The sequence below is a fragment of the Gnatocerus cornutus genome, chromosome 10 (assembly GCF_029298725.1).
Source record: "Gnatocerus cornutus isolate USDA-ARS CGAHR chromosome 10, icGnaCorn1.1, whole genome shotgun sequence".
NCBI classification, from domain to species: Eukaryota; Metazoa; Arthropoda; class Insecta; order Coleoptera; family Tenebrionidae; genus Gnatocerus; species Gnatocerus cornutus.
In genome coordinates, this window is record NC_142242.1 from 5,018,973 (window position 1) to 5,029,088 (window position 10,116).

General features: G+C 36.4%; 4 protein-coding genes across 6 annotated transcripts; 1 reads left to right on the forward strand and 3 right to left on the reverse strand.

The window, feature by feature from the left end:
- The first annotated feature begins 75 nt into the window (after nt 1-75).
- On the forward strand, nt 76-10,087 carry Kat60 (katanin p60). Of its 3 annotated transcripts, none has more exons than XM_088047019.1 (5): nt 76-146; nt 7,922-8,142; nt 8,189-8,816; nt 8,868-9,046; nt 9,104-10,087. In XM_088047019.1, the coding sequence occupies exons 2-5, from the start codon at nt 7,966-7,968 to the stop codon at nt 9,683-9,685; spliced, it is 1,566 nt and encodes a 521-aa protein (XP_087903145.1). In that variant the 5' UTR covers nt 76-146; nt 7,922-7,965; the 3' UTR covers nt 9,686-10,087. The 3 variants fall into 3 exon arrangements, with proteins under 3 accessions (XP_087903145.1, XP_087903144.1, XP_087903143.1); XM_088047018.1 differs by lacking the exon at nt 76-146 and adding an exon at nt 7,640-7,828 and having other exon boundaries at nt 7,904-8,142; XM_088047017.1 differs by lacking the exon at nt 76-146 and adding an exon at nt 7,640-7,828.
- Nucleotides 155-4,562, reverse strand: hrm (solute carrier family 16 member hermes). The gene is made up of 5 exons (XM_088047005.1): nt 3,505-4,562; nt 2,692-2,928; nt 2,520-2,646; nt 2,291-2,470; nt 155-1,825 (listed from the first exon to the last, which is right to left on the reverse strand). Exons 1-5 carry the CDS (start codon nt 3,662-3,664, stop codon nt 589-591), a joined length of 1,941 nt encoding a protein of 646 aa, XP_087903131.1. The 5' UTR covers nt 3,665-4,562; the 3' UTR covers nt 155-588.
- On the reverse strand, nt 5,139-6,627 carry jagn (jagunal). Its single transcript, XM_088047041.1, has 4 exons — nt 6,415-6,627; nt 6,164-6,305; nt 5,885-6,109; nt 5,139-5,831 (listed from the first exon to the last, which is right to left on the reverse strand). The coding sequence occupies exons 1-4, from the start codon at nt 6,504-6,506 to the stop codon at nt 5,709-5,711; spliced, it is 582 nt and encodes a 193-aa protein (XP_087903167.1). The 5' UTR covers nt 6,507-6,627; the 3' UTR covers nt 5,139-5,708.
- LOC148167351 (pseudouridylate synthase RPUSD1-like) lies at nt 6,653-7,649 on the reverse strand. Its single transcript, XM_088047033.1, has 4 exons — nt 7,462-7,649; nt 7,173-7,416; nt 6,862-7,126; nt 6,653-6,813 (listed from the first exon to the last, which is right to left on the reverse strand). Exons 1-4 carry the CDS (start codon nt 7,621-7,623, stop codon nt 6,663-6,665), a joined length of 822 nt encoding a protein of 273 aa, XP_087903159.1. The 5' UTR covers nt 7,624-7,649; the 3' UTR covers nt 6,653-6,662.
- Nucleotides 10,088-10,116: the final 29 nt, after the last annotated feature.

Genomic DNA, 10,116 nt, shown 5'->3' on the forward strand with positions numbered 1-10,116 from the left:
ATACATTTAGTTTGATAAAACCTTGATTTTTATGATAGGGATTTTATTTTTTTACCAAGATTAGTAGCCATGGCTGTCACTCAAATTTGAAAAGTAAGGTTTATTTATAATTTCTTGTGGAAAAAAAAGTGGTTACAGGAATCAATGTAAGTACTTTTTTAGCTTTAAGTATTTTTATTTTAGAAGTATACATTAAACTACAGCGAACACTGCATAAGTTATCACAATGTAATTTATTAGGTATTTAAGTAAATTGAAATTTCCATATTTATATAAATAACGATATAAAAATACAAATACTTGAAACTCGACAGCACCTTCTTTGATATGGATAGTTATTTAATTATAAAAATCCAACAATGTACTAATAAATATATAAATATTTACTGGGAACAGATAAGGGAATGTATGGCTGTTACAACTGTCAGGAAGCCCCAAGACCCAAGACAATGAAATCTGAAATGCCTTTTTTTCTAATATTCTTTAAATAAGTTCAGGATATCACGGAGAATTCCGAATGAACTAAATATTACAATTGTCCTAGCATGCAAAAAAAGACAGTGTTGAGACTGTCTTGAAAATTTAGCATTACACATCATCACCTTCTTCATTGTCTTTGGGTTGTGGTTTTTTAACAAAGGGCATAAAACCCCATATCAGGGAACCTACAATGAGAATCACACCTAAAGTACAAAACAACGAAAAATACGATTTGGTATTTTTGATCCAGACACCGCAAATTGGCGGTCCAATTAACTGTAAAACTCCATTAACAAATAGCGATATGCCATAAGTGGACTGCAAGCGTCCTTCACCTAACATATCGGCCATTATCACAGCTGTAACACCCACGTAAATCCCAGAAGCAAGACCAAAAATGGCACAAAAAGCGCTAATTACGCCATACCCGCTGAAGAATGGCATAATCGCAAGAGACATCCCTGAAACTAACAGTCCACCAATAAAATATGCGGCTTTCGGACAAAGATGTAAGTCCGACAGAGCTGAGCCTCCAATTCGACCCACAAGATCTAACGCTGAAACGACGGAGAGTAATAACGCTCCTTGGTTTTTATCAAAACGTAGCGACTGGGCGAAAGAAGGAAGAAGAATGATAAAATTCGTATAGCTGATCGCATTGGTGGCGTTTGAGATCAAGATAATCAGGTAAATAGGATCTTTTAAAAGCGCTAGATCGAAAAATTTGGTTTTCTTCTGTGCCGTTCCATCCTTTCGAGCTTTCAAACTAAAGGAACTAGCGAATGTCTCAGGTTGCAACGTCAACGTGCTCCCATGATACGGCGTGCTAATATACTGGAACGAACTCGTCGAGGGGCTCCTTTTGGGGGCACGACTACGACGGGAACTAGTCAATCTTCCTTGGGACTGTAAATCCACAACACCATTCCCACCTTCAGGAACAGCGTGCAAAGCTGAAGAGCTGTTCATGTTTGTCCGAGAACCTGTAGCACCAGTTTTGGCTTTAATTAACTCGTTTCGACCTGTAGGCATGCTAATTTTTCTTTCACGACCTGTAGGAGCTTTGAAATTTTGCATAGCAGCACTGGAGACACTCCTATTAAAGTTGTTCGATGACATATCGAAATTCTCTAGGAAAGAATCGTTGCGAGGAATGTGTTGTAATGAAGCCATACTATCTTCAGTGCTGATCACAAACTTTGGTTTGTTGAGAGGACTTAGCTCTTCGGAATCCGACTCAGTCGCTTCGATGGGCACCTTCTTCATGTGCTTCTCAACTGGGTCGTAGAACAATGCGGCGACCCACACGTTTAAGGTCACACCGCCCATGAGCAATATCGCACCTCTGCGGGAAAAATGAAAACTTGACATTGAAATTTAAAAAAAAACATTTCGTTTCAAACACCTTGAGATTTTTTGGTTGATATTAACATAAAATTTTATATATAGATTCCGAAATTCCAGAGAAACTTGAGTTACTTCATCAGTAATAATTACCAAATGCGCTTGTTATCTCAATTGGAAAAGTCATAAAACAAAACTATCTGATTACATCTGAGATTTTTGTTTGGACACTAATTCAACGATAAGTTATTATCGAATTTACACAATAATAAATGAATGATTAGACGTGTTTTTCTGATATGCGAAATGGAAAATCCGTTTTTGCGCTCAAATTCCGGTAATTTGAGCGCAAAAACAGATTTTCCATGTCGTATATGTTATCAGTCCGGACTGGGGGCAATTTTATTTATTATTATAATAATTAAAAGCGCTCCTGAAGGTCAGTTTGATGAGATAGAAGTTTTACCTGTATCCGTATGTTTCAAGAAGGACTCTCAGGATGGGTGGCAGTATGATGGAGCCTAAAGCGGATCCGGAGATGCAGAGTCCATTGGCAAGTCCTCGGAGTCTTAAGAAGTAGCTTGTAACAATGTAAACTGTAGGAGGGAAAGAGAGTCCTGCACCTGTCCCGACTAAAACCCCGTAGCTGGAATAACGACGTCAAGCCAATTATTTTCAAAGAATATTCTACTCACCTAACACAAAGATATGCCACTGAATCTGCGAAAAAACTTAAAATCATACCTGCGGCTGCGAAGGTGCCTCCAATCAGAGTAACAGTTTTGTACGAATATTTTATAGACAAGAGACTGGACACGGGGCCTAGAAAGATTCTTTTAGAAGAGAAAAACAGATAGAAAAAGGTACCTAGAGAGCTGTAGAGAAAATAGCAAAGTGCTGGGATCCATGCTGCGGCTGCTGGGGATGCTTCGAAGGTCTCCAAGAACTCGACGAAGAGAACACCGAAGGACTTCACGGTGCCGGGCACCAAGACGTTGACTAGAGTGGAGCCGAAAAGGATCAGCCAACCCCAGCCACCGTCGGGTGGAACGAGCTTCCATTTCTCCATTTTTTTCGCATTATCCTCAGCTATCACGACTACACCTGTTTTGTAGCGTTAATCTCATTTTATTAAAGAAGTTTTGAACTTTGATCTGATAAAATCCAGACTTGAAATATATAGTTTACACTGATTTTAGAACTGTGATAACATCAGTGTTAAGCGACATGCTTATCAAATCATGGAGATTGTTATACGTTTTGTAGCTAAACATCTTATTTCAACATAATCAATAACGAATTTGGCGCCAAGTTTGATTTGGGAAAGTGATGACGCGACAAATGTATTACAGAGTGGTTCTTTGTTCCAACCGCACGGTCGTTGGGTCGAGGTATCATCAAAGGGTGCCTAGTGAAGGCAAACGAAAACTAAAAACTCGTCTTTGATTGTGTCGGGTGCTTTTTCTATCTAGTTCAATCCAGTTTACGCGAGTACATTGAATTTCCCTGATTTATGTCGCAAATACATAATTTGTATTGTCACATGCTTTGAAATGCTTTAAAGTCCCGATGTAGGTTAATTTATGCAGCTATAACATTGAACTTGAAGCGAGTTTTGTGTGAAATTTCAACAAATCATTCGCAACAAGAGATTTTAAACGCGATTAACCCATTACTTACTTTTTGTTCGTTTTCTTTCCATTTCATTCGATTTTTTTGTTGTTCGTGAATTGTTTGTTTCGCCTGTTGGGTTTTCCTTTGGTGTTGGCGATTTTTTTCCGGAATTTTCGAGCAACGGCTCCTGCACACTTGTGTTCACATGTTTGTTTTCGATGGACATTTTCGCGGATTATTGTTAATCAGCGGTTTAAAAGTTGAAAACTACACTGCTGTGTTGGGCACGAACACGTGCCTCAAAGTCTGAAACGGTATACGAACAGCTGATGATTTACAGATAAAAACTTATCATTGTGCGGACACTAAAACTGACTTGGATTTCATTGAAACCACAAATAAAAAAATACACTGTTAGTTTACGAGTTTGCTTCTAAGTGAACTATTATTTAGAGTACAAACATCTGGCCATTGAGTTTTTGAAGAGATAACTGAATTCCGATTATATGCACATAGAGACTGAAGGCCACAATTGGGTATTTATTTTGTTACACAATGCTCTCATTAATATTACCTTGCGCGATTCTTAGAACATTCGACAATGATTTTATCGTTCTGTTTTCAAACGATCTGTTATCGGTCGCGGTTTTCGCAATGCAAATTGTCCTTAATTCGAAATTAACCGCACATGCATCACCACTAATTATTCTGTTTATCGCCTGATTAAGTTTAGTTTTAGTGCGTTGCTTCTCCGCATTTTAATTTTTACCCCTTTTGTTACACTATTACAGACCAAAGACCCGGACGTAACTGTGATTTTTTTCCATTCTTCTTCCAATCGACAAAACGACTGTTATCACCATCACCGCCTTATTACGTCATTTTAAGTGCCCGCAGCATACAATAACTGGATCCAAAGAGTCTCAATTATTATTATTATTAATTAAGAGCCTGCATGTAATTTTCACAACTGTTTCGAATTTCGACTCAACTTTTTCGTGGTCACTGAACTGTTCTAGAAATCAACAATTCGCGAATTAACGCACTCATTTTCATTTCCACGTGTTGTTCATCTACAACCACAGCCTAAACTTACATGCTCTGATAACGAATGTTCATTATCGCATTTTACGGAGTTATTATTGTGAACACACCCGAGGTCCTCACAAAGAATGATTTTATCATCAATTATCTCTCATTTGTTAATTTTTTTCCCGGAACGCGTTTAATTTCAGCGCGCTAACGAATCTGCTAATTAACGCTAATAAATATGATATAACTCAAACAGATCGTGTAGCTTTTTGCAATTTCAGTTTGATCTGACCTTGTTTTCACTCCGATAAAAAACTTGTGCGAAAATGCAGGTGAAACCGGAAAAACCAAAAGCGGGGTCGTTGACGTGGATACCTTGCAAACATAAAAAGGTCAAAGGTGAAGAACAATCAGAATTTTTCAAATTACGAGAATGACACGCAAATAACTAACCGCAATTAAAGTAAAAACTCTTATCTGTTCTCCAATCAGGTGACTTCATTGTTTATCGTTTTCTTGGTAAATACAACGATAAAAGTATTTAGCCACGTACATGTGCTGTATTATTTATAAAATGGTGACACGAAGTACTTGTTTTCCAAACAATGTGTAATTGGTAGTTCAATATTTGTCATTGTCTAAGAGGGCTCGTGTGCATAAAAACAATGTTAATTTAAAAATATATTTATTATTAGGAAAATATTGCAACAATCACGCCGTTCCATAAATACTTATTCCCCAAAATTTAAAAATTAGACTATGAAATGTAGAGAACAAAATACAGTGAAATCTCCAAATCATGATTCAAATCAAGCTACACCTTGTCCCTTATTGCATTTCATTTTTTTTTATAGAATATTCATATAAAAACAGACTGTATATAATCAAAAATTGCATCTGTAGAAGGTGCTATCAAAGTCAGATTTTTTTATATAAAAGACAGTGTATATACAATTCTACGTTACACGTACAGGGATAACAAAGTGATAAAATTAAGCACAACATAATATAAATTTCAACAAACAAAACGTCAATCAATATTGACTACACATCAAATATCACCTTTACCTTAAAGTAAACAAGCTCTTATAAATAAATAACATGTAAACTTTCCACTTAGAATGATTTCACTGTAAATATAGGACATGAACACAAATGTATTGTATCAATCTGAAATGAACAAAATTTGTCTTTTGTGTTGTTTAGATCAGACAATTGACTAAAGGGATTGTCAAATCTTAAGATTTTTTCGTGCCTTTTGACCAGGCAGTAACTAGGTTCCAGGCAAAGTAAACAGAAAACATGTGAACTTGAAGGGCCAATAAAATAAATGCATACCATAACAATCCATATGGGTAGCCCTGAAAAAAATCAATTCAATTTCTAGTTTTTTTGTGTTGAAGAATAAACATACTTGCCAGATGTGTATTTCTTCCAGTTCATCTTCATCATCTGAAGTTAAATAGGTCCAAACATCCCCAAAATAGTAAATAATGGCATAGAATAATGGCAAAAATCCAAAAAGACATAACCCTGACACATATTGTTTCATGATAGAAACTCTGTTCTCTTTTATTGCTGTCAAACCCAAGAAAGATAGTAACAAACTAATACACCAAATGTATTCCCACCAAAGAGGCTGCAATTTAGCATGAACTTTAGTACAGTAGGCGGTAATCTAAACAGGTGTTACCTGAGGAATGCTAAGTTCTTCAATTTCTAAAATAAAAACGTCTAATTTATCTAGGATGTCCGCTGATAGTTTCGCCAGCATTGCAAAAAACAGCAGGTAATGGAAAAATATGCAATATTTGAGTCTCGATTTATTTAAAGCACTAAAACAATCCTCATTAGCGTTTATTCATCAATTTGAAAATTTGGCATGCTGTCAAATATGTTGGGATAGAACATATTTGACTAAATTTTAGGTTAGGATATTTTTACCTTAGAGCATATTGGGGTGCTACTCGCTGTCTAAACGCATGATCTGTCCCGTCCGTACCTGGAGGGGTATAATACAGCCCCTTTGTCGCCATTATTCACTATTTACACATTCAGTAGCAGATGCCCTAATAATAAATTTTAGTCTTTCTCCATGTCGGATGCCAGAAAGTGACAGCTCAGATTGGTCCGACCAGTTTCAAGGAGAACGGGGATTTTCGTTACCAACCCACCGCACCAAAAACCCCAAATTAAAGTTGGTCCGATAGAATTTGCTCGATTTTTCTGAAACCTTCCGCAAAATTGTGGTGGTTAAAAAAAGATCTCCATGAAATGTCTTCTTCAGTGAATGGATCACGCGTCATAACGTCGATATTTTCAATTTCATTAGGAATCACCAGTCTGAAATTTATAAATAAGAATAAAAAACGCCTCAATGTGAAAAAATACTTCAAAGCATGGAGGTACATCCGCCGGGGCTTTACATCTTTTTTGTTGCTGTAGGTGTAGTCTCCAACCACACTGTGGCCAATGTGAGAACAGTGTACTCGAATTTGATGCCGGCGCCCCGTTATGGGGCGCACAAGTACTTTCGTTGTTGGGTAATCATCAAAAAGCCCAGTCTCAAGTTTCACTATCAAGGTCCTAGCACTTCTCGCTTTGCTTCCATTGGAAACGCACATCTTTTCGATTTCTGTTACCTTGTAGTCTCTTTCTATAAAAATGATAACAGTGTAAAGCTATAAATTAGAAAAACAAACCTATTGAAAATTTCAGGTCAAGTAAATGTGCCGACAAATGACCTCTAACCAATGCCACATAATATTTCTCACATGTGCGCTCTTGAATGGCTTTAGATACCACTTGACAAGCTTTTTTATGGACAGGAATACACATTAAACCACTGGTAGAGTAATCCAAACGGTGCACAAAATAAAATTCATGATATAAATTTTTGGAACTGAGATAAGGCAAAGTTCGTTTTAAAAACGTTTGCACCGTCTCCTACAAAAAATTAACAATACCAAGAATTGTACGATTTTTAATTACCTCTTTTTTATTATTACTATTGATTTTAATGTCGTAACCTTTATTGACTATTAAAAAATGATCACTTTTGTAAACAATCTTCGTTTTTGCACAGCCTCGAACGAATTTCACAACACGTTTTAGTAAACTTCGAAAAAACAGTACAATTTTTGAATATGACATTTGGAGAGGTTATGTTACGATCTAGGGGAAACATAAAGTTGGTTAGTTATTTTTTATCAATAAACTTTCTAATTGTTTCTCTCCAATATGTCAAACGTCAACTAATGTCAAAGTAGAACTAAAAAAACCGTTCAAACTTATAAATAGCCCTCCAACAAGCAAAAAACACGACTTCCGTTCGTTTTATCATCTTTGAAACAAAGTAGTAAGTATTTATGATCATTGTGCAACTTGAAACGAATTTATGTGTTAAAAACTGAGCATGTGTGCAATGATTTAGCCCCGAATTTTTTTGCAGTTGCCAGAAGTATTCCTTAGCATTTTTTTAAATCACGTTCAGGCATGGTAGTGATGGCTGTTACCGTTAGGGAGATATGTGATAATGTTACACTGGCGCGAGAAATGACAATGCTTGGAAACTATGAGAGTGCTGAAGTGTACTATGAAGGGTCCATTCAGCTGATTAGTAGACTAATTTTAACAATACCGGAGCCTTTAAGGAAGAGTAAATGGCAACAAGTGAGTCTCTACATCTTTGAATTCTTGAAATAATTTGTCTTTGCAGGTTCAGAAGAAAGTTGCTTCTGAATATGATGAAATTAAAATATTGAAATCAATGTTACAAACGCTTAAGTTGGACACAAACGTGGAAGTGCCTTTAGGGATAAGAAGATTGAGAGATGAGCCAGTTAGGGATTATAGTGACATATTAAGGGAAGATACTCTTATTACTCAACAGAATGATCCAGATGTGTGGCCACCACCAACTCCAGTAGATCATGGTTACAGGAATAACTACAAGCCTAGACAATCTAATGTGAAGAAGCCTGAAATTAAAAAGGGAGCATCAAGAGCTAGTTCTTCCAATACAGCCAGAAGATCAGAGATCAAACCAACCAGAACTGGTAAAAAGGAAGACAGACCTTCTTCATCCAAGTCTGAGAGAAATCCTGACGCTAACAAAGTTGACAAAGATCTGGAAAACAATGAGAAAAACGACAAAGCAGAACCTGAAGAAGAAAAGAAGTTTGAGTGTCATGGAATGGAGAGAGAATTGGCTGATGTTTTGGAAAGAGACATTGTACAGAAGAATCCAAATATTAGATGGGATGACATTGCAGACTTGCATGAAGCTAAGAGACTCTTGGAGGAAGCTGTGGTTCTTCCCATGTGGATGCCAGAGTTTTTCACCGGTAAATAAATCCAAAATTGTGAACAATGAATAACTTGAACTATACTTTTAGGTATAAGGCGACCATGGAAAGGTGTTCTCATGGTAGGACCTCCAGGGACCGGAAAGACAATGTTAGCCAAAGCAGTGGCTACAGAATGTGGCACAACTTTTTTCAATGTATCATCTTCAACTTTAACATCAAAGTACAGAGGAGAGTCCGAGAAAATGGTCAGGCTCTTGTTTGAAATGGTATAAACTTTGTAACAAACAAATTTTTTGGGTGTTATTAACTTCATTCTTGTTTAGGCGCGGTTCTACGCCCCTAGCACAATCTTCATCGACGAAATAGACTCTCTATGTTCTCGGCGTGGATCTGAATCTGAGCATGAAGCATCAAGAAGAGTGAAATCAGAATTGTTGGTACAGATGGATGGAATAACGGCAAACAATGATGAGCCAGGGAAAGTTGTAATGGTTTTGGCTGCTACTAACTTTCCTTGGGACATTGATGAAGCTCTCCGTCGTCGCTTAGAGAAACGTATCTATATACCTTTACCCACTCAAGATGGTAGAGAAGCTTTGTTGAAGATCAATTTGAGAGAAGTGAAGCTGGATCCTGATGTGAATTTAAGCGACATTGCTGAGAAGTTGGATGGTTTTTCTGGGGCTGATATCACTAATGTTTGTAGAGATGCGTCGATGATGTCAATGCGGCGAAAGATTTATGGATTGAGACCAGATCAAATAAAGCAACTACCAAAAGAAGAGTTGGATTTACCAGTGACCAATAGAGATTTTGAAGAAGCTCTGCTGAAGAATAATAAGAGCGTGTCTAAGGAGGATTTAGATAAATATGAAAAGTGGATGAATGAATTTGGCTCTTCATGATAATCGTAATAATAATTTTTCCAAGGCGCGATTTTAGAAATTGTGTGATATTTTGAGATGGTTTAGTTTTCAGTTACTTAATCTTGAAATTTATTTATTAGGACTTTAAACAAAATTTTATTAACTGTTAATGCTATATTGCCACTATATTTATAAATGTTTTGCACTTGACGATTATCAATGCCATGAAAGAATAGAATTTTGTATTTATTACACTTTAGATTTTATAGTTAACAGTGGCTCTGGTTCTTGTTTTGAGTCAATTGTAACTGAAGTTTTGCCATATTTTATCTTTTGGTTTTGAGTGGTTTAGGTTAAATTTATTGCAGTTATAAAATAAGTTTGTTCTGCGATGGTTTAATGTATTTTTTTAACAATTGTAATAAATTTTAATTGATTCAAGTTTGTTGTTTTTATTGAGTGAAATATAT

Bases quoted from the DNA above. Each gene is read 5' to 3' on its own strand.
- jagn (XM_088047041.1), bottom strand. From the start codon at position 6,506: ATGGCGACAAAGGGGCTGTATTATACCCCTCCAGGTACGGACGGGACA. The intron at 6,306-6,414 runs GTAAAAATATCC...GGATTGTTTTAG, and splicing joins GCACCCCAATATGCTCTAAG to TGCTTTAAATAAATCGAGAC. The intron at 5,832-5,884 runs GTATGTTTATTC...GATTTTTTTCAG, and splicing joins AAGAAATACACATCTGGCAA to GGCTACCCATATGGATTGTT.
- hrm (XM_088047005.1), bottom strand. From the start codon at position 3,664: ATGTCCATCGAAAACAAACATGTGAACACAAGTGTGCAGGAGCCGTTG. The intron at 2,471-2,519 runs GTGAGTAGAATA...TCGTTATTCCAG, and splicing joins GTGGCATATCTTTGTGTTAG to CTACGGGGTTTTAGTCGGGA. The intron at 1,826-2,290 runs GTAAAACTTCTA...TTTTTCCCGCAG, and splicing joins CTTGAAACATACGGATACAG to AGGTGCGATATTGCTCATGG.
- LOC148167351 (XM_088047033.1), bottom strand. From the start codon at position 7,623: ATGTCATATTCAAAAATTGTACTGTTTTTTCGAAGTTTACTAAAACGT. The intron at 7,417-7,461 runs GTAATTAAAAAT...AATTTTTTGTAG, and splicing joins ATAGTAATAATAAAAAAGAG to GAGACGGTGCAAACGTTTTT. The intron at 7,127-7,172 runs GTTTGTTTTTCT...TCATTTTTATAG, and splicing joins TGACCTGAAATTTTCAATAG to AAAGAGACTACAAGGTAACA.
- Kat60 (XM_088047019.1), top strand. From the start codon at position 7,966: ATGGTAGTGATGGCTGTTACCGTTAGGGAGATATGTGATAATGTTACA. The intron at 8,143-8,188 runs GTGAGTCTCTAC...TTGTCTTTGCAG, and splicing joins GGAAGAGTAAATGGCAACAA to GTTCAGAAGAAAGTTGCTTC. The intron at 8,817-8,867 runs GTAAATAAATCC...CTATACTTTTAG, and splicing joins GATGCCAGAGTTTTTCACCG to GTATAAGGCGACCATGGAAA.